The sequence below is a fragment of the Sorex fumeus genome, unplaced genomic scaffold (assembly GCF_029834395.1).
Source record: "Sorex fumeus unplaced genomic scaffold, SorFum_2.1 ptg000165l, whole genome shotgun sequence".
NCBI lineage: Eukaryota > Metazoa > Chordata > Mammalia > Eulipotyphla > Soricidae > Sorex > Sorex fumeus.
The window spans coordinates 2,937,190-2,963,189 of NW_026606222.1; the positions used below are offsets into that span (position 1 = coordinate 2,937,190).

Below are 26,000 nucleotides of genomic sequence, written 5' to 3' on the forward strand. Positions count from 1 at the left end.
CCCCAGCCCCGCCCTTCTCCAAGGCCAAGAAACAAGAAATAAGAACTGTTGGGGTCGAGATGCTCGGCCCCCCCCTTCCCGTGAAGGAAGACTCCAAGAGACTTTTTCACGCAACACGCACAGGGTTTATTGTCCAAGCATGCTGGCGCTCACTACACGTCCTGAAGACAGGACAGAGGCAGAGAGCCCCGAGCCAAAGTACAGTGGGTTTTTATAACCGAGAATAAACAAAGGAATCTTACAGTACAGCAATCGGCAGCTTCACCAAGAACAGCAGGACACTGGCACAAGATTAACTTCTTGGGAACATCTGAGCACATGTCCCCATATCCGGCCCAACCACAAGGTCATAGCAGGGGGTAGGTGGGAGCTACATTGTAACTCAGTCAGCTTTTATAACTATTATAACATTATAACAAAGTCAGCTTTTGCAACTCCAGCTTTCACAGCTTTGACCGTTTTCTGGTTAACTCTTTCCTACGGAACGGACAGGAATGGGACCCAGCCCCGGGCGGAAACCACAGCTCCGCCCGGCTGTCTGGTGGATCCAATCCCCCAGCAGGTCGGATGTACTGTGTGTTCAGCTGATGAATCTCGGAGTGTTTCCTTCAACCCGGGCCAGGCAGATAAGCCCGAGACCCACCCCAAGATGAAATAGTCCGTGAACTCGGGAGGAAAGTTTGTCCAGGAGAGGCGGGCTAGACAGATGGCTGGTTTTATGGTCCTGCTTACCACCGTTTGCAGTTGGTTTCAAGGATGCAGATAATTCCAGAAGCTCTGGGTGGGAATGCAAAGTGCACAGTCTTTTGGAAGGAGAACTGAGTCTTTCTGCCACCCAATTCCTCCCTCCCTCCTTCTTCCTTCCCTCCCTCCTTCCTTCCTTCCTTCCTTCCTTCCTTCCTTCCTTCCTTCCTTCCTCCCTCCCTCCCTCCTTTTCTCCCTTCTCCCTCCCTCCCTCCCTCCTTTTCTCCCTTCTCCCTCCCTCCCTCCCTCCTTCCTTCCTTCCTTCCTTCCTTCCTTCCTTCCTTCCTCCCCTCCATCCCTCCCTCCATTCCTCCCCTCCCTTCCTTCCTTCCTTCCTTCCTTCCTTCCTCCCTCCCTCCCTCCCTCCCTCCCTCCTTTTCTCCCTTCTCCCTCCCTCCCTCCCTCCCTCCCTCCCTCCCTCCCTCCCTCCTTTTCTCCCTTCTCCCTCCCTCCCTCCCTCCCTCCCTCCCTCCCTCCCTCCCTCCTTCCTTCCTTCCTTCCTTCCTTCCTCCCCTCCATCCCTCCCTCCATTCCTCCCCTTCCTTCCTTCCTTCCTTCCTTCCTTCCTTCCTTCCTTCCTCCCCTCCCTCCCTCCCTCCCTCCTTCCTTTCTTCCTTCCTTCCTTCCTCTCTCCTCTCTTTTTGGGTCACACCCGACGATGCTCAGGGGTTACTCCTGGCTCTGCACTCAAGAATCACTCCTGGCGGTACTCAGGGGAGCTCGGAAGGATGCCAGGGATTGATCCCAGCTTGGCTGTGTGCAAGGCAAACGCCCTCCTCACTGTGCTATTCTGGCCCTGGGCACCCAATTTCTTCAAAGCCAGCTTCCCCCGATTCAGCCACCTGACTTATCTCTCCACATGAATAAAACAGCCCACAAGTTTAGTGAGGGGCCAGGGAGACGGCAAAGGGGATCCGGCACATACTTTGATTTGATACTCAGCCCTGCATGGTCCCCCGAGCACTACTACCAGGAGTGACTCCTGAGCACTGGGCTGAGAGTAGCCCTGAGCACTGAGCTGGTTCCTCCCACCCCCCCAAAAAAAAATTTATCGACTCAGTGTCTGCTTGTTCTTTTGTTATTTTAGCCAAAGACTGGAAGCAACTTAAATGTGCATCAGGGACACTGCAGTTCCACATCATGGGCGGGAAATGTTGGCGGGTGGAGAAGTGGGATCCAGTCAGACGTCTGCTGCAATCATTTACTCGGTACTGATCTGTGCCTGGGTAGAACCGGGCTGGCTGGGAGGACTTTCTGCGATGCTGGATGGGTGGAGGGTCCATGTTGTCCAGTGAGTGGCAACGATGGGCCTTAGAGAAGGGCTGAGCGTGTGTCCGGGCTCGCATTGGCTAAGAAACTGCGTTTGGGTTTTATTTTCATTTCTTCCTTCTCAGGCCCCACTGGGATGAGATGACGCCTGGCTCTGCGCTTAGAGGTCACATGATGGGACCACATGTTGTCAACGACAGAACCAGGGTCGGCCTTAACTCCTCCACTATCTCCTGGGCCCTGGGTTTTTACATATGAAATGTAAAGCCGGGAGAATTGGCTGGAAGACGCCTGTCTGGTGAGCCAGGGAAAAGAGAGACACGCAAACATCCAACACCCCATAGGAAGGTACAGGTTTTGTGGGGGTAAGGCAGTGCCCCTCCCTGGGACACCCCTCGTGGCAGTCTCGGGACCCCAAGGGAAGGGCTGAATAGTGGCAACCCTGGTGGTCTGACGTGCCAAGTCAGAAATATTTGGAGTTGGAGAGGTAGTACAGCGGGTGACATGCTTGCCCACACGCGGCTGACTTGAGTTCGATCCCTGGCACCCAATATGGTCCCTGAGGCTGTTAGGAGTGAGCCCTGGGCACCGAGCCGGGAGTGATCCCTGAGCGCAGAGCCGGGAGTGATCCCTGAGCACAGAGCTAGGAGTGAGCCCTGAACACAGAGCTGGGAGTGATCCCTGAGCACAGATCCGGGAGTGATCCCTGAGCACAGAGCTGGGAGTGATCCCTGAGCACAGAGCCGGGAGTGATCTCTGAGCACAGAGCCAGGAGTGATCCCTGAGCACAGAGCTAGGAATGAGCCCTGAACACAGAGCTGGGAGTGAGCCCTGAGTGCTGAGCCAGGAGTGATCCCTAAGCACAGAGCCGGGAGTGATCCCTGAGCACAGAGCTAGGAGTGAGCCCTGAGCACAGAGCTAGGAGTGAGCCCTGAACACAGAGCTGGGAGTGATCCCTGAGTGCAGAGCCGGGAGTGATCCCTGAGTGCAGAGCCAGGAGTGATCCCTGAGCACAGAGCCAGGAGTGATCCCTGAGTGCAGAGCCGGGAGTGATCCCTGAGTGCAGAGCCAGGAGTGATCCCTGAGCACAGAGCCGGGAGTGATCCCTGAGCACAGAGCCAGGAGTGATCCCTGAGCACAGAGCTAGGAGTGAGCCCTGAACACAGAGCTGGGAGTGATCCCTGAGTGCAGAGCCAGGAGTGATCCCTGAGCACAGAGCCGGGAGTGATCCCTGAGCACAGAGCCAGGAGTGATCCCTGAGCACAGAGCTAGGAGTGATCCCTGAGCACAGAGCCAGGAGTGATCCCTGAGTGCAGAGCCGGGAGTGATCCCTGAGCACAGAGCCGGTAGTGAGCCCTGAGCACAGAGCTAGGAGTGAGCCCTGAACACAGAGCTGGGAGTGATCCCTGAGCACAGAGCCGGGAGTGATCCCTGAGCACAGAGCCGGGAGTGATCCCTAAGCACAGAGCTAGGAGTGAGCCCTGAACACAGAGCTGGGACTGAGCCCTGAGTGCTGAGCCAGGAGTGATCCCTAAGCACAGAGCCAGGAGTGATCCCTGAGCACAGAGCTAGGAGTGAGCCCTGAACACAGAACCAGAAGTGATCCCTGAGCACAGAGCCAGGAGTGAGCCCTGAGCACAGAGCCAGGAGTCATCCCCGAATAGAACCAGGAGTGATCCCCGAGTGCAGAGCCCGGAGTCAGCGCTGAGCGGCACCAGGTGTCGGGTACATCCTCCCCCACCAAGTGAAAGAACATTTACGCTCCGGCCTTTCCAGGGAAAGCTGAGCCTCGGCTCCTGCAAAGAGGGAACCACATGTCTTGGTCCCTGCGGCACTCAGGGGCCGAGGCAAGGCCGGGGGCTCCGCTCCGCTGAAGCTGGGGTTGTGAAACAGAGACCTGGAACCAGGTGCTTCACAAGCTGCTTCTCAAATAGCTTCATTGAAATACTGTGAAGAAAACTGCCAGCAGGCAGAGAAACCACAACCACGTTGGCTCTGCAGCTGCTGCCTGGGGGCCTGGCTGGGGACGGCCGGGTCTTGGGGACGGAAGGGGGCGAGAGCTTGTCTCCCAGGCGAGTGTGGCTCTCCGAAGCCCGGAGGTCAGAGTGGGAAGGGCTGTGCATGAAGAGCATGGAGGGGTCTGCTGAGAGCCCGGAGTCTCCCCAAGTGACGGAGACGCCAGGGTGGCACGGCCCAGTGGCACGGGCACGGGAGCCAGCGTGGGCCATGATGCCCGATTCTGGCTTCACCTCCCTGTGGCCCTGTGACGCTGGACATTGGTGTCATTGGTCCCTTCTCAGCCCCTGTGCTGTCTCCGTGACCTGCTTACTGGGCCCTCCCCCTGTTTGCATCCTCCAGTCATACCCTTAGTGGAGATGAGCTGACAATGGTTTCATCTAGGGGCGGTGGGGTGGGAGCACCGTGGGGGAGGGCGTTTGCCTTGCATGCAGCCGACCTGGATTCGATCTCTGGCATCCCATAGGGTTCCCCCCCTCCCCCCTTCCCAGCACTGCCAGGAGTGATTCCTGAGTGCAGAGCCAGGAGGAATCCCTGACCATCACCAGGTGTGACCCAAAAAAGCAAAAACAAAACCAAACAAAAAACCAAACAAACGGAAGAGGCTCTTGGAGGGAACCAGGGTGGGCTTCAGGACTTGGCAGTGACTTTATGTGTGTGTGTGTAGGGGGGGGGAGGGGGCACACCTGATCATACTCGGGAATCTTTCCTGGCCACGCTCAGGGGACCACAGGGGATACCAGGATCGATCCCCTGTGGGCTGCGTGCAGGGCAGGAAGAACTGGAGCATCTGTCCAGTCCCCTGGCCTCTTCCATGTGACCCCGAAGCAGCAGCGGCGGCGGGGGCATTAAATCCAGGTGGGAAGCGTGAGGATAAGACACACACACACACACACACGCAGCAGGGGCGTTAGCTAGTGAAAAGACAGCTCTCTCCCTCTCTCTCCTTTTTCGGCATTTTGGGTCACACCCGGCGATGCTCAGGGGTTCCTCCTGGCTCTGCACTCAGGAATCACTCCTGGCGGTGCTCGGGGGACCCTATGGGATACCAAGAATCGAACCCGGGTCAGCCGCGTGCAAGGCAAACGCCCTCCCTGCTGTGCTATCACTCTGGCCCCTCTTCTAATTTTTTGGCTTTTGGGGTGACATCCGGCAGTGTTCAGGGGTTCCTCCTGGCTCTGCACTCAGGAATGACTCCTGGCGGTGTTCATCCTCAGGGAACCATACGGGATGCTGGGAATCGAACCCGGGTCGGTCGCATGCAAGGCAAACACCCTCCCCACCGTACTATGGCTTAGGGGCAGTGTGTGGTCGCAGGAGGCAGGAGGGACCAAAGAGGCTGCAGTCATGGGGGAATCCTGTGCAGGGTGGGGGTGGGGGAGCGGGGAGTGTGTGGGTGCGGGCATCAGGAACTACGCCCCCTCCTGGCTTCCAGGACGCTGCCCAGCTCAGGGCTGAGTCCTCCTGGTCCAGCTTCCCCCATCCTGCACTCGGTTTCCTTCTCAATCAGACAGGGGGTCCAGGAGTCAGGGTCCCCCCAGGGCTGTGCTGAGGTCGGAAGAGACCCCCAGCCTCGTGGAGCAGGCGCCCCGGGGCGTGGGCGGCACCCCCCCTCCCCAGGTGCGCGTTGCCAGGGAAACCGGATTTTCTTCCTGCTCCAAATAACCCACCTGTCAGTCAAGATGCGGGCTCGTGGGCGGATTCCCAGGAGCGGGAACTGGAGCGGGGACTGAACTTCACCTGCCTCATTGCATTGCACCAGCCCGGGCCGGGGGCTGGGGATGGTGGGGAGCCGAGGGGGGTCTGATCCAGGAGGCGGGCATGGGTGCAAGTGGGGGGGTGGGAGGGGCTCCTGGGTCCCTGGATCCTGGTGTCCACCTTGTTCCCCACTCACCCCGCGCCGGAGCCGGAGTCACCCCAGCACCGCATCTCCCGAGACAAACGCCCCCTCCCCAGAGCCCCGTGGCTTATCCAGAGGGCAGCGCCCCCGGGGCAGGACTGAAGGGAGAGCACTGAGGGTCCAGCGGGTCCCTTCTGAGCCCTGGGGCCGTGGCCGAGAGGTGGGACCGCGGGATCCATCTGCAAGGACCGTGGCTGGGGGCTCCCAGGTTAGTGCTCCCCTAAGGGGCAGAGCAGGCTCTGGGGACACCCTGATCGGTGGCCGCTGGGACCCCCTGGGTGCAGGCCGCTGGTCCACTGGAGATTCACGAGGCGACGGCGCCACCTGCTGGCCGCAGCTCCCCCCCAGCGCGGGGCCCAGAGGTGCCGCCACCCCAAGCCTGGGCCCCAACAAACCAGTCAGGAGCCCCAAGAGATGGCCCATGCCCCCACCTGCCCATGCCGGCATCTATCCTCCTACCCCCACCCCCACCCCCCTTCCTGTTCATCCATCCATCCATCCATCCATCCGTCCGTCCGTCCATCCATCCATCCATCCCTCCCTTCCTCCCTGGTGTCACTTGGGCCACACACTCGGTGGCTTGAAAATGAGCAGATTTGGGCAGACAGGTGCAGGGGACGCCCCGTCAGAATCCCCCCACCCGGAACCATGCAGTGCTCCTGGGTATCCCCCTGCCCCTCCCCACAGCTGAGAGGGGTTTTGGAGGTCCCACGGTGCTCCCTGGGGTCCCCTGCCCGGGTGTGAGGAGGGTGAGGGGGGTGTGGCAAGAGTGCCAGACTTGCGTCCTCTTGGCTCCTCCGACCCTCCCTCAGTCCCCAGCTGCCTTGGGGAGTCCCGAGGGGGGGGTGTAGACCCCAGGGTGGGGTGCGGACCCCAGGATGAGGTCCATCACTGCTGGAAACTGCCCCAGAGCGCCAGACTTCTGTCCTGGAGGCTGGGCCCCCTGCCCTGTCCTTCAGGCTTGGTCATGTGGGGGGCAGCTGGGGTGAGGGGTCACACGAGGATGGTCCCTCCCCAGCCTCTTTCCCTGCGGACCCCCGTTTTGGGGTCGCATCACATCTTTCCTTGCTTTCCCCCTTCAAACCTAGGGGGATTGTGGGGGGGAAGATTCCGCCCCGGGAAGAACTGCTCAGCCGCAGCCGTGGGTCCGTGCCCCGCCCCCGCTGCAGCCGCGACCCCCTTCCTTTGCGAGCACTGAGCTCGGGGACACCAGGGCCGGGCACCTGTCCTCGTCCTGCAGTGACCCGGCGGCTGGGCCTGCGCCCCCACCGGGGGCTGCGGGAACTGCCGAGGCGTGAGGTGAAAAATGCTGCCCCCTGGCGACCGCACGGGCTCGTGACAGGAAAGCCGGGCAGGGCTGGTGGGTGGTGGCGAGACCCGGCTTGGTGGGGACGGACAGACAGGACAGACAGGTGGCGCGGGAGCAGGAGGGGACAAGCTGCACACGGGAACCAAGGAGCAAGAGGGGCGTGCGTTCAGGTGAGAGGGTGAACGCCCAGACCAGGGCGGCGGTTGGCACAGGTGGGCTGTCCCCCGCGTGGCCACCACTGACCAGGCCACCAGCCCCTGTGCAGTACCCTGGGCAGCCCCCACCACCCCGCGAGGGTCCCTGGGCCCTGTCGGTGCGAGCAGAGTCACGGACGCGATGCTGGGGGGCTTCTGACTTTATTAGAAACACGCGCCCGGGGTGGGCGCCACCAGGGTCACGTGATGGGTTCCACGCAGATTTTCCAGAGCTCCTGCGGGGCAGATGGAGACCCCGGTCACACGGACACAGACCGGACCCGTGGCCGCCCCCTCCCCCACGCAGGCACCCACCAGCTGCCGGATCCGTTCGTAGGCCAAGCGCTGCGGGAAGGACGTGTCCAGCGGCTGCACCTCGAAGCGCAGGCGGCCGTGGGCACACTCCTCCAGCTGCCGCAGCGCCGCGCGGAAGTGGTCGTAGGCCTCGCATGTCACGTCCAGGTGCTTCAGCGTGAAGTTCAGCCTGTGGGCACCGCCAGTGTCAGCCTGGGTGCGGGCAGGGGTTCCCCTCGAGGTGGAATCCCGGTGCACACACGTTTGCGTGTGTACATGTGTGTGCATGCATGCGTGTCCATGCACGTCAGTCCCGACTCTGGCACAGGAACCTGCCTAGCTGAGGGCGAAGACAGGTCTTCCCCCCAACAGACACCCACAACCCTCCCCTGCGCGTCTGGGAGGTGGGCGGTGAGGGGAACCGGGATGTCCAGGGGGCGGCCCCGCTGCTGTCCGGAGTCAGATGCCAGTTACTCTATGCCCTAGAACCCCACAAGCACTCAGGTACCCGCAGTGTGCGGCTGCTGTGAGGGTCCCCCTGCTGCCCCCTGACACGTGGACTGGCACGGGCCGAGGGCAGTGACTCTGGGAGTGGAGACCTGGCCATCACTGTGCCAGGCATGGGGCGCCGACCCCAATGCCGCATGCCCAGGGGCACCCACCTCTTCTCCACGGACAGGATGGCCGTGCAGGCGTGGGCCAGGCGTCCAGCCAGGCGGGCCAGCGTGCGGAAGAGCGCATCGGTCAGCTCATCGTCATAGAACACTGCGGGCGGCACAGAGCAGCCAGACTGCAGGGACACGCCTGAGGCAGGCAGGGGCGGCCTGGGGGGGCCGTGTGGGGTCACCGCTTACCTTCGGCCGCCAGCAGGATGGTGGTGTGCCGGCACAGGTCGGAGACGTCCTCCTCCGACCAGCTGAAGGGGACCGAGGGGTCTGCGGGCACCGGGGAGGGTGTCTGAGTGACGAGGATGAGTCACAGCCCAGGGCAGGGGGCAGGGGTGCCCGAGGGCCACGGGAGGGGGCCCCAGGGAAGGTGGCAGCCTCAGGTCAGCTCAGGAGGGCCCTGCCCACCACTGGACAGGGGAGAGGGTGGAGAGGGAGGGTCCTGGGGGCTGGTCCCCATTGCCCAAGGTCCCTGAGGGCTTCCCTCCCTCTGTCCGACTCCTCACAGTGGTTGCTCAGTAGGACGGGGTGGGGGCAGGGAGGAGTGCCCAGGAACGTGGGGGTCAAGGGGTGGCCGGCATGCACCTGTACAGAGGTCATCCTCCAGCCAGTCCAGTGAGCGGACCTTGACCACGCCGCCTGCGCCAACACATACACCATGTCAGTGCCATGAACACCCCTTTACCCCCTCCCGGCGGCCAGCCAGGACACAAGGGTCACGGGGTCCTGCAGAACAGGCAGGGCTGGTCTCTGGCCAGCGGGGTCACAGCACAGGGCTTATGGCAGAACAGCTTCCCCTGCATGTGGTTCGATCCCCGGCAATCTCCTACGGTCTCCTGAGCACTGCCAGGAGTGAGCACTGTACACAGAGCCGGGAGTCAGCCCTGAGCATTGCTGGGTGTGGCTCCAGACCAACCCAACGGGGTGCAGCGGGTCTGGGCATCCAGGGGAGCAGGTGAGGGGACGTGGGGTGGGGGGGAGGAGCAGCCCCTGTTTCTCCGTCTCCCCACAAAGGCCGGATGGGGGCGGCAGGCAGCACCCTTGGGCCCCAAGCTCCATCCATGTTCCTGGGTGCAGGGTGCAGGCAGGGCTGCCCAAGCCAGTGTCCGACCGTCTCACCTGTGGGGCCCGTCAGGTGGCTGTTGAGGCTGATGTTCCGCTGGCACATGGCCAGGAGGTCGGCCCCGACGTCTGCAAGGACAGAAGGAGCGGGCGGTGGGTGTCTCCCCCTCCTGGGTCCCAGGGCCCCCAGGGCTCTCCTCACTTTGCGGGGGGGGGGCAGGCCTGAGGGGGTGTCTGAGACTTGAACGCGCCCTGCTGGGGGCACAAGGGGCATCGGGGCTCACGGCCGGGCACTGTGAGGCACAGGGGTGCAGCCGGCTCCCTCCGTCCTGTTTCTGCCCTTGAAATGTGCTGAGGACCCGGGTGTGAATGCATGTACCTGAATGTCTGTGTGTGTGTGTGTGTGTGTGTGTGATGTGTCTGTGCCCCTGTGCAATTTTATTTCTTGTTTTTGTTCTCATGGGGGCGGTCACACCTGGCTGTGCTTGGGGCTGACTCCCAGCTCTGTGCTCGGGGCCAAGTCCCCGGTCGGCTGGTGGGAAGTGGGCACCTTCCCTGCTGCACCATCTCTCACACCCCCAAGTGAGAGACAAACCTGCTTGGCCCAGAGGGGGCTTGGGGCGGGGGGCTGGCAACCCCCTCACAGGCCCACACACGCTTCCCGGAAAGCCCACTGGCCTACCTCATGCGGCACTTTTTTTTTTTTTTTACTTTTTGGGTCACACCCTCAATACTCAGAGGTTACTCCTGGCTTGTGCACTCAGGAATACTCCTGGCGGTGCTCGGGGGACCATATGGGATGCTGGGAATTGAACCCAGGTCGGCTGCGTGCAAAGCAAACACCCTCCCTGCTGTACTGTGACTCTAGCCCCACGAGTGGCGCGTCTGATTGGCTTTTCCCTGCGTGGGGGCAGGGCCTTACCTGTGCAGTAGACAGTGCTGGCCACGGTGGCCGCCACGATGCTGACCAGCCCCGTGCCGGCGCCCAGCTCCAGGACCGTGCAGCCCCGGAAGACGTGCTGCTGGGACAGGATGTAGTCGGCCAGGAGCAGGGCCCCACGCCACACCTGCAGCGGGCACAGGGTGGCTGCCGGTGACGGGAGCCCCTGGGGAAGCCTTGGGGGCCATGGGGAGGGGACAGGGGCCACCCACCTGCTTGCCCACATCCTCCAGGGGCGTGGCCATGGTGTGCTCTGCATGGCCGGGACAGAGACAGAGGGAGTCGCTAAGAAATGGGGTGCTGGGGGGGGACACCATGGGAGGCAGACCCCGGCACTGACCCGTCACCGGGCGGGGGTGCGGCAGAGGGCGGCGCCCAGGTGGGGCGAGGGTGGGGGGTCTGCCCACCACCGCTGCTCCTGTGAGGTGGGACCCCAACTCCTCCTCCTTGTGCTCTGTGGGTGCTCGTGCGACCCCCACAGAAGGGGGCTGCTTGGACCCACTGGGAGGGCTCGTGGTGCTTCCATGCAAATGACCAATGACCAATGTTGGATGTTTGGGATGCCATGAACAGCAGTGTTGGGGGAAGGGGGTCATGCATCGCTGGGGACGGAACCCAGGCCTTCATGCTCAGCCTACAGTGCTCTCCGGCCCTCCCACCCCGGGGATCTCCCGGCTGCGGCAGGGGAGGGGTGGGCAGGGCTGTCCAGCCAGCGCTCAGGAAGCAAGGGCCGGGCCCCGTCCCAGCCTGTCACACACACACATGGCCGAGGGGCAGGACCGCTGGGGCCCCCAGCATCTCCACGGCCTTGGGGCCAAGATGGTTCAGCGGGGGCCATCGGGCTTCGTGGGTGTAGGGGGGCGGCGCCCCAGGCCTGGCTTTACCGATCCGGATGAAGCCCTGCGGGCTGCTGTCCGGGGGCTCCTCTCCCTGGGCGCTGTCTCCGTCCTGCCAGAGGATGGTGGGGTGCACCTTGACCCGAGGAAGCGCCGTGGGGTCAGGGTCCGAGGCCGCCCGGGGTCTTCTCACCACATCCAAATCCCCATCCTCGTCCAGCTGTGCTTCTGGCCTCTCCTGGCCGGAAGTATCCGCCCCGGCGTGGGGGGAGGACCCCCCGCTGCTGCTGGTGCTGTCGAGGGGTGCTCTGGCGGGAGGGGGTTGCTCCGCGCGACCCCCTGCGTCTGCGCCGGGGGCCTGGCTCCACAGAAGCTTGAACTGGGACAGGAAGACTGGAAGGACAGAGGGACAAGGGGCCCGAGGGAGAAGCTCCAGGCTGCTGCCGCCTCCCTGGTTTTTCCCGTAGATCCTGGGTGAGCTCCCCAGTCACCTTCCAGAACCTTCCCTGGGGCCCCCCTCCTGCGCGCCGGCCCTTACCCGGCTGCCCCTCGCCGTTCAGACGCACCATGAGGTGCCTGTGGTTGGGGGTATATAGATGCACGTCCGACAGCACTGTGTCACTTCTGAAGGTGACCTCGTCCATGGCCGGGGGGATGGCAGCACCTGTGGGGGAGAGGCCAGGATGGTGCTGGGGACAGCGGGAGTGTCCTCCGGGCAGCGGGTCCCAGTTCTCTGTAACCACCCCCAGGCCGCAAGGCAGGAATGAAGCGAGAGAGGGAAAGTTGGTTCGAATTGTGTTTTCATGTTTATTTTTTTTTGGGGGGGGGAGAAAGGGGAGCACCCAGCGATGCTCAGGGCTCACTCTTGGCTCTGCACTCAGGGGTCACTCCTGGTGGGGCTCAGGGGACCAGATGGGGTGCCGGGGATCAGACCTAGGTTGGCTGCGTGCAAGGTGAGCGCCCTCCCTGCTGTCCAGTGACCCTCACTGTCCTCTGTATCCACGGCAAGGGAGCTAGTTCTGATCCAGCGTTCCGTTTTCTTTCCGTTTCAATTTCCCCAACTTTATCAGAAAAATCTACCTGAAACGTGGAGGGCCGAAGGAACCGGCAGCCCTAGACCAGTGCTGACACCCAACCGCTGTCCTCCCTGGCCCCCTCCTTCTCCTCCCGCGGCCGCCCACCCGCCTTTCCTGCTGGGATCCCCATCCCTGGGTGGTGCATGGTACCGGCAGCCTCCGTCCCCCCTGGAATCCCCCTTCAGTTTCTGCCCCCTGAGAACGCGCTTCCCCCAGGCCCGGGACACCGGCCGGTTCCAGCTTCTCTCATTTAACACCCAGCGCTGGTCCCTGTCCTCCCTTGGCTGCCCATCACAAGGCGTCTTTCCTAAACCAGCAGCCGCCTTTCCTGCTTTGCCCATGGTGCCAATTTAGGGATCCCTCCTGTAGGCACGTGGGTCACCGGGGGTGAGGGTGAGGGTGGGTGGGTGGGGGAGTGCCAGGATTAAACTGGGGTGGGGTCTGGAGGGATAGCACAGCGGGGACGGCGTTTGCCTTGCACACGGCTGACCCAGGTTCGATCCCCAGCATCCCATCCCAGAGGGTCCCCCCGGGCACTGCCAGGAGGGATTCCTCAGCGCATACCCAGGCCCCTGAGCATCACTGGGTGTGACCCAAAAAGCAAAAAAAAAAAAAAAAAAAAAAAAAGATAAACTGGGACACTGGGGTGGGCCACCTGCCAGGCGAGCGCCCTGCCTCATCTCCTGGGCCCTTGGTGGGTGGCTCTGATGAAAACACGCTGCGGGGTCCCAGAGGACCTCGCCCCGGCCAGCGAAAGGGGGCGACCCCTCCTGGGGGTGCACGAGTGCGTGTGTGTGTGTGTGTGTGTGTGTGTGTGTGTGTGTGGGTGTGTGGGTGGGTGGGGGACAGGGCCACCCGCGGCGCCGCCTCTGCCGGACAGTGACCTTGTCGCGTCCCGGGGGCGGGGCCCGACGCCGCCGCAGCTGTCAATCACCTCCTCCCCCCCCTCCCGCACCCTAGGGTGGCCCGGATCTGGGGGCTTCGACGTCTCCCGCCAGAAACCACAGTCAGGGAGCGGGCGCGGGTCTCCGCGGGGCACGGGGGGCGCCGGGGCAGGGTCGCGGGGGGCGAGCAGGGGGCTGCAGAAGCGAAGGCTCGGGGAGGTCTGGGGGCCCGCGCGACCCCCACCCCCTCGACAGGCAGGGGCAGCCCGGGCACGCCCGACCCTCCCGAGCACCCCAGGCGGAGCCCCCGGGGACCCCGAGCCGGGGTCTCAGGGCCAGGCCCGGCGCCAGCAGGACCCCCGCGTGCCCCAGCCCCGCCGGGTGGCCTCACCTAGGGGGGCGCTGCGCGCTCGGCCGGAAGCGCTGCCCACCCCCGCTCAGCGCGCGGCACTGGGCGCCGCCATGATGGGCGGTCTGCGCAGGCGCGGCCCCGCCTCTTTGAGTCTGCGCCTGCGCGCGGCGCTCCGAGGCCACGCCCACCAGGAGCCGCGCCTGCGCACTCGTTGGGGTGGGCGGGCTCAGGGCGGGCTCGGCGCCCCTAGCACCTGCAGGAGCTGCTGGGGCTGCCCAGGGGACGGTCGCCCAGCGGCGGAGCGGCAAGGGTGGGCTCAAGCCTGGCTAGGAGGACTCCAGACTCTTCCTGAGCGGGCGGCCTGCTTGTGAATCGATGCTGTCGCCCGTGGGAGTTGCGGCCCTCCGTGCATTCACCCCTCCAGCACCTAAGGGAGGCAGGGGACGGGGTCCGAGCCAGGTGTGGCTGGAGGTGGCCGCGCCGGGGAGCGCGGGTGCAACGGGCACGCACTGGCCCGCCCCTGCCAGCCCTTGCAGCCCTGGAGTGTTTCTCGGTGTTTCCTGGGCTCCCCGGGGCTGCTCGTGGGGGGCCGCCCGGGCATCTCGGGGGCTTGTTCTCACCCTGCTTTGCTGTCTCGTGGTGGGCTTGGAGGTCTGCCGGCAAGGTCTGGGGTCTCACTCCCGAGGTTTTGGGTTTTGCATGGGATGAGACTCAAGCAGACAGAGCGACCCTTTAAAAATAAGGCATGACGGGGCTGGAGCAATAGCACAGCGGGTGGGGCGTTTGCCTTGCACGCGGCCGACCCGGGTTCGAATCCCAGCATCCCAGATGGTCCCCTGAGCACCGCCAGGGGTGATTCCTGAGTGCAGAGCCAGGAGGAACCTCTGTGCATCACCAGGTGTGACCCCCCCAAAAAATGTGAATTATTTTATTAAAAAATTGGTGTTGGGGGGCCGGAGTGATAGCACAATGGGTAGGGCGTTTGCCTTGCACGCGGCTGACCCGGGTTCGATTCCCAGCATCCCATAGGGTCCCCTGAGCACCGCCAGGAGTAACTCCTGAGTGCAGAGGCAGGAGGAACCCCTGTGCATTGCAGGGTGTGACCCAAAAAGCAAAAAAAAAAAAAAAGTCAGGCTTATCTGCCATGGTATGCTGGGGAGTTTGGTAGGTGGGGCCACTCTGGAGGGCCGTCACTTCTTCCAGGAAGCTTTCCCTGATTCTGTCCCATCCCCCAGGGCTCCCCTGAGGGCACTAGTCCCAGTCTCCTCTGCACACCTGTCCAGAGCACCTGGGACTTTGGCTGCAGCCATCTGCTGACCTGGCTCGTCCTCCAGGTTTGGGTGTCTGGGTGGCAGCTGGCGGGAGTAGCTGCTGGTTCACCGCAGCCGACCCAGCCTGCCTGGCTCCATTTCCAAAACGCCCGAGTAGTGCGTGCAAGGCGCGTGGGGGAGCCCTTGCTGTGAGCATTCCAGAAACGGCTGTGGGCATCAGCGATGGGTCTTGCTCTGGGTCTTGCTCAGGCCGTTGGCTCAGGTGGAAGATCCAGTGCAGTGGGCATTGCCACCTTCCACTCTCTGGGCTTCCTCTCTCCCTCCCTCCCTCCCTCTCTCCCTCCCTCCCTCCCTTCCCTCCCTTCCTTCCTCCCTCCCTTCCCTCCCTCCCTTCCTTCCCTCCTCCTCTCCTTCCTTCCATCTCTCCCTCCCTTCCCTCTCTCCCTCGCTTCTTTCCTTTCTTCCTTCCTTCCTCCTCTCTCCCTTCCCTCCCTCCCTACCTCCCTTCCTTCCTTCCTTCCTTCCCTCCCTCCCTCCCTCCCTCTCTCCCCTCTCTCCTCCCTCCTCCTTCCTTCCTTCTTTTTTTTTTTTTGATTTTTGGGTCAGCTGGAGCCGTAGCACAGTGGTAGGGCGGTAGGGCATTTGCCTTGCGGGCAGCCAACCCGGCCAAGCTGGGTGTGATTCCTCCGCCCCTCTCGGAGAGCCCCGGCAAGCTACTGAGAGTATCTCGCCTGCACAGCAAAGCCTGGCAAGCTACCCCTGACGTATTCAACATGCCAAACACAGTAACAACAAGTCTCAAAATGGAGACTTTACTGGGCCCGCTTGAGCTTTTTGGGTCACACCCGGCAATGCACGGGGGTTATTCCTGGCTCTGCACTCAGGAATCACTCCTGGTGGTGCTCAGGGGACCATATGGGATGCTGGGAATTGAACTCAGGTCGGCCGTGTGCAAGACAAACTCCCTACCCGCTGTGCTATCGCTCCAGCCCCTCTTCCTTCCTTCTTTCACTCCCCCCTCCCTTTCTTCCTCCTTCCTCCCTCCCTCCCTTCCTTCCTTCCTTCCTTCCTTCCTTCCTTCCTTCCTTCCTTCCTTCCTTCCTTCCCTTTGCAGACCCATGATTGGGGATGAGGAAGAAGGTAGGTCAGCTAGAGGTGGTGCCTCATTTCAATCTCGTGAGTTCAATAGAGTCAAATAGAGACTTTCTGGGCTGGAGTGAAAAGATAGCGGTGACTTACATGCTCAGCTTCACCAGGGCCTTTGCAAAGCTGTGTTCCACTCTGGCCCACACTTGTCTTGCATGAAGTTGACCCAGGTTCAATCCTTGGCATCCTGTATGGTCCCCTGAGCACTGCCCGGGGTGATCCCTGAGCACATAGCCAGGAGTAAGCCCTGAGCACACTTGGGTATGACCCGAAAACCAGAGGGGGAGGGAGAGAGAGAGAGAGAGAGAGAGAGAGAGAGAGAGAGAGAAAGAGGAGAGAGGAGAGAAGAGAGAAGAGAGAGAGAGAGAGGAGAGAAGAGTGAGAGAGAAAGAGGAGAGAGGAGAGGGGGGAGAGAGAGAGAGAGAGAGAAAGAGGAGAGAGGAGAGAAGAGAGAAGAGAGAGAGAGAGAGAACAAAAGCACCATAGAGACAGGCTGGGAGGCAGGGGATGATGAGAGGGACCCTGGGGACACAGGTGTGGGAAATGTCCACTGGCGGGGGATGGGTGTTAGAACATTGTATGACGGAATCCCAATCATGAACAGCTTTGTAAGGGTCTATTTCCAGTGACTCAATAAAAATTAATAAAAATTAAAATAAATAAATCAAGAGCTGCACCCTAGCTCACTTAGCCTTTCCTGGACTTGGCTTCACCAGCGGCTTGCAGACTTGGCCCATCGGCCCCAGGGACTTTGCAAGACGAGCCGGACGGGGAGCCGCCGCCAGGGGCGCTGTTGCCTGATGTCGCGCTCTGGGCGGTGGGAGCTTCAGGCCGGGGTCAGGGTCCCTGCGGGGAGGACCTGGAGAACCGCATCTCTGACTCTTTGGGGCCTCCACTCCACCTTCCCGATAACCACTGGCCACGACGCTGTGGGTGGGGGGCTCAGCATCTGAGTGAGAGGCCCTGGGTTTGACTCCCAGTCCTGCCCCGTCTCCTCCAAATACCCAGACAGGCAAACGTGCACTTGGTGGCTGGGCAGAGTGCGGGCTCTGCGTGTGGGACCCCTGGCTTTGCTTCCCCGGCGCCTGGGGTCCTCTCCCTGGCATAGGTGCCGTGCCTGGAGTCGCCCCCCGACACTACCGGGGTGCCCCACGATACTGGAGAAAAACAGTCATGCAGCACCAGGAGAGATGGGGGCTGGCTTTCTTCCCTCTGTCTCTGTCTCTGTCTCTGTCTCTGTCTCTCTCTCTCTCTCTCTCTCTCACACACACACACACACACACACACACACACACACACACACACACACACCCCTCATTTCCAGCCAGCTCTTCTCTTTGAGTCTTCAGATGTCAGAAAGGAACTTTGATATTACGGCGCAACAACACCGGCTCCTTTTATCTCGGTAACATTTGGTAATCCAAATCTCATCCAGACGGAGCCCAAGAGGGTTTCTGCAGAGGGTCTTCTCCTTCTGGGGCCGCCGTGGAGGTGGGGGGGAGTACTCTGAGCCAACAGGATGAGGGTCCACATGCCCCAACACCCGGCAGAGGATACCGCGCGCCCCTCCGCCCGCCGGCAAAGCTCATTCCAGCTCTCTCGGACCCCTAACGCCTGGGAGCGAGCCTGGCCCGTCTTGCAGGTGACCCAGTCCATGGTGACCCAGAGACTCAGTGTGGAGAGGGTGAGAGGGCTCCTGAGGCTGAAAGTGATTCCAGGGGGTGGGGGAGGAAGTGAGCCCCCATGGCCTGGAGTCACCTTGGGCGAAGAGCATCCTTATCTCGGGGTATTCTGGGAGATGAGGATTCGAACCCTGGGCAGCTGCCGGGGCGGGCACCCACCCAGAGCAGAGGGTTGTACAAGAGTCGGGGCTGACATGGGGCCCAGGGAAGATGCCAAGCAAAGAGGCCTCGTGTTGGGGTTGGAGCAATAGCACAGCGGGTTGGGCATTTGCCTTGCAGCCAGCGGACCTGGGTTCAATTCCCAGCATCCCATATGCCCCCCCCCCCCCAGCACCGCCAGGACTAATTCCTGAGTGCATGAGCCAGGAGTAACCCCTGTGCATCGCTGGGTGTGACCCCCCCCCAAAAAAAGAGGCCTTGTGAGCCCTGCTGGGGACTTTGTGAATGTCTCCTTAACGCATTCCCTGGACCACGGGCCTCTGGGTGCGGGTGGCGCCCCTGATCTCTCCTCCCAAGGTGCCTGGTGCTGCCGAGCCCCTGTTGTCACCTTGTTCCTGCAGTCCCCTCCCACCTGCCCTGTGGGATGCCCGTGTCTGAGTTTCTCCTGTCTCTCCTCCTCCTCCCGGGAGCCCCGGCCCGGCTCTGCCCTGTTCAGAAGGTCCCGGCCTGGGTGGTGACTTAGGGGCTCAGGGGAAGTGTGAGGAGCCAGGGAATCTCACACACCCCAGCCAAGCGGCACTTACAGGGGACAGTGGGGGGGGGGGCAGGCGTTTGGGAAGAGGGAGGGACGGTCTTCCAGGCATCGCAGTCACTGTTCCCACCCTCCCCATCTCCCTGGCTCTCTGCCCTGCGTGTCTGCTTTCCCCTGGGGAATCTGGAGGGCAGAGTGAGGGGGGAGGGGGGAGGGCGGTGTGGCTCTGTCATCCCCCCCTACACACACACACACACACACACACACACACACACACACACACATACACCAGGCATCTGCAAAGAATATTCTCCCCCTATGCATCGTGACCCTCTTGCTGACTCCCCCCACCCCCATTGATGCCCGGCTGGCCTGTGGGGCCCCAGCCTGCCCAGCCTGCCTGCTGCAGGCTCCTTGGTCCTTATTCCTGCTGCTCCGGCCCGCCCCCGGCCCCGGCCAGCCACCCACCCCCATCTAGCAGCGTGCCCCTGGGGCCGGCTCAATACCTATCGACTTTTCAGCCCAATTCTTTTTGTTTTCTTTCGTGGGGGGAATTGTAGCCCCAGGAAGAAAAGGGCAGTGTGTGCAAACCACAGAACTTTCGATTTCTTCTTTTCTGGCTGGGGAGGGTGGAGTGGCTGAGCTCCATCCACGGTGGATGGTAAACGGGTGCGTCAGGCTGTCTCCTGCAAGTGTGGTGTACGCCTTTGGGGGTGCTGGGAAGCAGGGAGGCAGAGTCCCGAGGGGTCCCAGATGGGAGCAGCGCGATTGACGGTCCTTCCCGGGGTGGGGGTGGGGGCAGGTAATGTGGGCACAGAGCTCCAGGTGTTGGTGTCTGGGACTCAAGTCCTGACTTGGGGGGGCTGGGATTGGGTCACACCCGGAGGTACGCTGGGCTGGCTCCCGGCTCTGTGCTCAGGAGCGCCCCCCTGGCGGTGCCCTAAGGCCCCAATGCGGTGCCAGGGATACAACCAGGATGGGCGTCAACCAGGCAGGCCTGTTCGCCTCTGTCTCTCCCTGGCCTCTGTAGTCCGGCTTTTGTTGGGATTTGGGGCAAGTTTTTTATTATTATTATTACTTGCTTTTTGGGTCACACCCGGCGATGCACAGGGATTACTCCTGGCTCTGCACTCAGGAATTAACTCCTGGCAGTGCTCGGGGGACCATATGGGATTACGGGATGCTGGGGATCAAACCTGAGTGGGTCGCATACAAGGCCCCACAAGTTTTATATTTTGAAATTTATTTATTTTGGGGCCGGAGCGATAGTACAGCCGGAGGGCGTTTACCTTGCATGCGACTGACCCAGATTCGATCCCTGGCATCTCTTGTGGTCCCCTGAGCACTGCCAGGAGTAAAATTCCTGAGTGCAGAGCCAGGAGCAACCCCTGAGCATCACTGGGTATGACCCAAAAAGCCAAAAAAAATTTTAAAAAAAACCCTAAAATTTATTTATTCATTTAGGTTTTTGGGTCACACCCAGTGAAACTCAGAGTTACTCCTAGCTCTGCACTCAGAAATTACTCCTGGTGGTGCTCGGGGGACCATATGGTATGTTGGGGCTCGAACCCTGGTTGGTTGTGTGCAAGGCAAATGCCTTTCCCACTGTGCTATCGCTCCGGCCCCGGGACAAGGTTTAGGAAGGTTCTGGAGTCTTGGTTTCTTTCATCTGTCCGGGGGATACGTGTGTCCCTGGGACAGGGCTGCTTGAGGGGCTACAGGAAACTGCCCGGCTTGCCCCCTGGCATATAGTAGTCACTCTGCAAACACCCTGTCCTCCCTGAGTCCCTGAAGAGCCAGCTGGAACCTAGGCCTGCCAACCCCCTGGGTCCCGCCCCGCTGCCTGAGAAGCATTCCCTGATGCGTGTTTTTGGCTGCGTTCATGCTTCAGTGGCAGGAGGGGCGACTGGGACCCGGGATGGCCAGGAATTCCTTGAACAGCAGTGTGTCCCGACCCCCTTTAAGCAAAGCTCAGCTGGCCCTTTGACTCCCAGTAAGCTGCCTAGGTCACTGAGTGCCCCTTCCTGGTCTCTATGCATCACTGTAGCACGGTGGTGCCCTCTGGTCCTCAGACTCCCTCCCTGGGAGATGCTGGCACCCAGGCTGGGAGTCTCAGGAGGGCAGAAGCCCCACATCCTTGGGGTCCGTCATGCACTGCAGTGTGTGATTCCAGACTGTGGACCCTCCCGAGCCCCTGGTCACCCGGGAGCCACACCTTCTGGGCTCTGAGATTTTAGGCTCCTTGACTTCCTGGCGTCCTATGCCTCAGTTTACCCACCTGTAGATGGGGAGTGAGGGGCACGCAAGGACGTCGGGAGAGGGGAACGAGTTCCCCAGGCAGGCGTCAGTCACGCATGAGTGGTCAGCTGCCGGGGCCTTGTGGGCAGCCTTCCCCGCATGTCATGGGAGCCCACCCCCAATGCGTGCTGCAGGGCTGGACTCCTCTCAGCGCTGACCTTTGCACAAAGCTGCCTCTTGCTCCACGCTGCGCACCACTGGACAGCTGAAAAGGTTGAGAGCAGGCAGGGGCGGTGAGGGCGGAAGCGTTTTTTCGTACCGGAAATGTCCTGAACTCTTCTGTGTTGTGCCCACACCTGGTGATGCTTAGGGTTTGCTTCCAGACTGGCCAGTCGTAGAGCCCCAACCGTCCTCTCTGTCCTCTCTGTAGACCGACCTAGAATATGACAGGGACTCCAAAGGGGCCACTCAGGTTCTTCTCTGGGATTAACAGAGGGATTCGGGGAGAGGGTAGTTCTTACGCTCCCGGAAGGCTTAGGCCAGGAGGGAATAAGGCAGCACTAATTGATACACACAGAAGGCCTCCTCAGGGCCTTCCAGCCCCTGGATACAGCTGTACCTGAAGCCAGCACACCTCTGAACCCCCAATTCTGTGGACTGCATACATCTTGCGTACTTGGGGTTAGTTGAAGTGGATGGAGCTCTAAGACTGGACGAGGCATTAAGCACGTGCCAGAGTCATGTGGAGAATCCCACTGGCTCTGTCTGTTTTATCTCTGGGAGGTGCATTTTGCTGGTCAATATGGTGGGGGTAATGCTCAGAGAAGGGCCACTGTGAAACTTGTGTGAATAAAGGTGTCTGCGTGGGGGCTGGAGCCATAGCACAGCAGGGAGGGCGTTTGCCTTGCATGTGGCCGACCTGGGTTCGATTCTCAGCATCCCATATGGTTCCCCAAGCACCACCAGGAGTGATTCCTGAGTGCATGAGCCCGGTGTACCCCTGTGCATCGCCAGGTGTGACTCAAAAAGCAGAAAAAAAAAGGTATTGTGGGGCCCAGTTTGCAGTGAGTCTTCACTCAACGTTAGACTGGGGAACTCAGGATGTTTCCTTGGTGTGAGATTTTCCAAGCAATTGGTTCTCTGTTTCCCAGTGCGGAATTATGAAATAAAGAAAGGGTTGGCATTAGGCTAGCTAGGAGGAATGCCAAAGTTGTCTGCCTTTGGGGGCTTGGAAATATGGTGGTGGCAGATTAGGAGGAAAAAGACAAAGCCCCCCGAATTTTTGAATCTTGAAACTATATTTCCTGACTTTTTTTGTTTTCTAATTTTTGGACCACCCTTGGTGGTGCTCAGGGACTCTTCTGGACTCGGTGCTCAGTAGGAATGTACCCGGGACTCCGACATGCAAAACATGTTGCCAGCTCAGGGAGCCATCTCTCCTGCCCAAGTACTTTAAAAGCTTTAAATGAAATGACCTACTGAGGAAGAAAGACATGTGTGTAAACTCACACAAGGTGGGGGGCACGGCACCCACACGGCGGCGGCTCTATCTCTCCCGCCACCCGCGTTCGGTAGTCTCACCCTTCTACCACCCCGGAGAGGTCGATGGCGATGGTCAGGCGGAGGAAGGAACGAGGGCCAGGCTGGTTGGTATTAGTCGTAGTTTATTCTGATTCTTTCCTCTTCTCCTCTGTCTCTCTATCTCTCCCCCCTTTGCCCAATCTACTGTCCCTATATCTCCCTCCAAGAGCAATTGGGGAAGATAATGACATAGGTGCGGTCACAATCAATAGGGGTGGAGATGAACAGGGGTAGAAATCTTAGCCTCAGGGAAGACCGCTCCTAGGACGATCCTTCCTCAGCAGGAGGACCCACCCTAGAGCAGAATTCCATGGGCGTGCCTCTCCTCTCCTTGTCCGACAAGCATATAAAAATATAATATAAATCATTTTGTATGGATACAGTAAGAAATATCTTAAACTTATAGAATTGCTCTCCTAGGGCCATCTCGATCTCAGACTACGGTGCTCAGGCCAGATAGTCTTTCCCACCCCTAGCAGGATCCTAGTCTTGTCGTTACCTTTGGATCATGACAGCATTTGTCTATGATCAAACTCTTAACTTATAGTTAAGAATCGTGGCACCTTGGCCTGGCCCATTTCGCTGCCAGGGTAGCTCACTGCTTGCCCTGGGTCCATTCAGTCCCTCGTCGGGACCCTGCTTTTGGGGTGTTAGGAACTAAGGGCAACTGAGGCTTAAGTCGAGAAAGATGCCCGGGAGTGAATAATATTCAAGGCCAATCAAATCCTAAGTTACAAAGCATAATGTTAACGGTCTTCCTGTATCTATACAAAAAGGATATTACTTTAAGGTAAACTATTCATAAGGCATAAGGAGAGGAGAAAGGCAATATTTCACTCATACATATAAAATCATAGATTTCTGGGAAACTGATCTTACAAACTAACAAAGTCTGATTAAGGGGAAAGCTGATTAACTGGGTGGGAAGGAGAGTATAGGGAAGACTGTTTACATGTTTACATGTAAACACAATGGAAGTGGAAGTGCCTCTGGAGCACTGTGGTGGGTGTAACCAGATTGATGAGTGTAACCAGATAAAACCTAAGCTTCTTGAAGGACAGAGCAATGTTACCCAACAGACATGAGGTTAAAAAAGAGTAAAACAACTGGATGCACGTCTTCAGAGCTTATGCTCTCTCTCACCTCTCTCACCCTCTCTCTCGCCTGTTTTTTTTTTTTCTGCCAGTTATATGTGTCTGCACTTCTTTGTCTTTTCTCTCTGCCTCAGTATTCTCATCTGTGAACTGGGGGTCATCCTGGCACCGTCTCGTAGACTTGCCATGAGGACTGAGCCAATGTGGGACCTTCAGAGAAACAAGGCCGCCACAGGAAGCGTAATGCAGATGATATTAATTTTTTATTCATTAAAATGTATCTGAATGGTCAGTGGAGACTTTCTGATCATGGCATGATAGAGTACTCCCCCGCCCAGATTTAAAACAAAAAAGATTGTGAACTTTCTTTTAGATTAGTATATATATATTTTTTGCTTTTTGAGTCACACCTTGCGATGCTCAGGGGTTACTCCTGGCTCTGCGCTCAGGAATTACTCCTGGTGGTGCACAGGGGACCATATGGGATGCTGGGAATCGAACCTGGGTTGGCTGCGTGCAAGGCAAACACCCTGTCTGCTGTGCTATGGCTCCAGCCCCAAGGATTAGTATATCTTTTTTTTTTTTTTTGCTTTTTGGGTCACACCTGGCGATGCACAGGGGTTACTCCTGGCTCTGTACTCAGAAGTTACTCCTGGCGTGCTCAGGGGACCATATGGGATGCTGGGAATCGAACCTGGGTCGGCCAAGTGCAAGGCAAATGCCCTACCCGCTGTGTTATCTCTCCAGCCCTGGATTAGAATATCTTTTTATACTCAGCATTTTGCTCCTTCCAAATCTGGGCTGTGCCAGGGATCTCTGATGGTGCTTCTCTGGTGTGTGTGTGTGTGTGTGTGTGTGTGTGTGTGTGTGTTTGTGTGTGTGTCCTGACTTCAAGTGATAGCTAAGGCTGAATGAGACCGGGAGGCCTGTCTGGTCTATGTCTAGACGCCTGATTCCCTTGGCTGCCATAGAAATGTGAAACCCTTCCTGGAACTGAAAAATGTTTCCGAATAAAACTCCAGGTTCAGTGCAAAGTGGGGAGGGAGGGAAGCGCTGTGCCCCTGTTAGCAGGGATGAGGACCACCCCAGTTCCTGTGGGGATGCTCCTTGAGGTTGAGACATCCAACTGAGGAGGAAGCTGAGAGAAGTGTGGGAATTTGCAAAGCTTCTACCTCAGTTACTCTTTTTGTTTCCTGATGTGAACAGCCAGGGAGGAAGCTGCTGGCAGCCTTTGTGGCCCTCCTTTTTCACATCCTGTCTGCATGTGGCTTGCATAGATATCAGACAGGGAGGGGAGATGGCATGAGGAGGCTGGCATCCTGCAGCCCTCCTGTGCCCTGGTTTCTGGCACAATAGGCTCAGACCCTCTGTTTGAGAAAGAAAGGGAAGGTCTTCTTGGACTTGTTCTGGACTTCTTTTGCCTTCTGCAGGATGAAACCAGATCTTGGCCCTAGAGACTCTGCCAGCCCAGGGCCAAATCCTTGAGGATGACTTTTTTTTTTTCCCCAAATGAAACTGTGATTTACAAAGTTGTTTGTAAAAATATAGGCATTTCAGGTATCCTACATCCCAACACCAACTTGGGGATGACTTTGCATGTGTCCTTTCTCCTTAGTCTCTAAGGAAAATCTGGGTCGGGATCCTGGTTCTTCTGCTTCATAGCTGTGTGATGTTCATTCACTTCCTCAGCCTCTCAGGACCTGGGTTCCCATCTGCAACAGGGAGGTATTAAAAATCGACTTTTCTTACACCGCAGCACAATTCACAATAGGCAAGATGTAGGAGCATTCCCCAGGACCACCCGTGGATAAATGGACCAGGAAAGCTGGGCTGTCCAGACAATGTAATGAAAGGGCCGCCATTTGCGATAACATGGATAGACTCAGAAGATTAAATGAGAGAAACCAGTTTCAGGACAATGGCTGTGGTCCTGAAATGATTCCTCTTCTATGGGTGTCTGGAAAGCCAAACGGACAGCCATGGTTTATAGAAGGGTGATGGGGGCAGGGTTTGAAGAAGCAGGGTCTCTGGGAAATGATAATGAAATGGTATTGAGTTTTATACTAAGTCCAAGAGCTCCGCTGTTCATTCTCCCCTTGGTCAACAACACAGTTTGGTACATTAAAGTTTTTGTTCAAAGGATAGACCTCAGGTGAAGCGTTCTTCCCATAAAATGAACATAAGTAATAAAAAAGAACCTGAGGAAAAAACTGGAGGTAATGAGCATAGGTTTATCACTTTGATGGTGTTGGTGGTAAAGCAGGTCTACCCATAGGCCAAACTTACCACAGGCTATTAGAACATTTTGGAATCTCATTTGGGTATACCAATTTTTTTCCTTAATTGAATCTCAGTGAGATACTCTGTTACAAGGTTGTTCATGATGGGGTTTCAGTTAATACACTGTTCCAACATCCATCCCTTCATCAGTGTACATATCCCACCACCAATGTCCCCAATTTCCCTCCCCGCCCCCTGCCTGCCTTTGTAGCAGACAATTTTCTTCTTTCTCTCTCTCTCTCTCTCTCTCTCTCTCCCCTCTATTTCCCTCTTTTTTTTTCTTTTTAGGTCACACCAGGCAATGCACAGGGTTACTCATGCCTCTGCACTCAGGAATTACTCTTAGACTCCTGGCAGTGCTTGGGGGACCATATGGGATGCTGGGAATCGAACCCGGGTGGGCCACGTGCAAGGCAAAAGCCCTCCCTGCTGTGCTATTGCTCCAGCCCCTTTCTTTTATTCTTTCTTTCTTTCTT

The 26,000-nt window shown here is 59.1% G+C and overlaps 2 protein-coding genes across 2 annotated transcripts in view; one reads left to right on the forward strand and one right to left on the reverse strand.

Moving 5' to 3' along the window:
- CARHSP1 (calcium regulated heat stable protein 1) overlaps positions 1–26,000 on the forward strand; it is a 124,668-nt gene that overhangs the window by 91,035 nt on the left and 7,633 nt on the right. The gene's annotated exons all lie outside the window — the stretch shown is intronic.
- Positions 7,583–13,622, reverse strand: METTL22 (methyltransferase 22, Kin17 lysine). The gene is made up of 11 exons (XM_056107422.1): positions 13,581–13,622; positions 11,768–11,893; positions 11,278–11,622; positions 10,606–10,646; positions 10,376–10,520; positions 9,511–9,582; positions 8,977–9,030; positions 8,581–8,661; positions 8,389–8,491; positions 7,748–7,916; positions 7,583–7,668 (listed from the first exon to the last, which is right to left on the reverse strand). Exons 2-11 carry the CDS (start codon positions 11,871–11,873, stop codon positions 7,633–7,635), a joined length of 1,152 nt encoding a protein of 383 aa, XP_055963397.1. The 5' UTR covers positions 11,874–11,893; positions 13,581–13,622; the 3' UTR covers positions 7,583–7,632.

Excerpts from the sequence above, each read along its gene's own strand:
- METTL22 (XM_056107422.1), bottom strand. The coding sequence starts at position 11,873 with ATGGACGAGGTCACCTTCAGAAGTGACACAGTGCTGTCGGACGTGCAT. Across the intron at positions 10,647-11,277 it reads GCAGGGCTTCATCCGGATCG|AGCACACCATGGCCACGCCC; the intron begins GTAAAGCCAGGC and ends CCGGCCATGCAG. Across the intron at positions 8,492-8,580 it reads CATCCTGCTGGCGGCCGAAG|TGTTCTATGACGATGAGCTG; the intron begins GTAAGCGGTGAC and ends TGCCGCCCGCAG.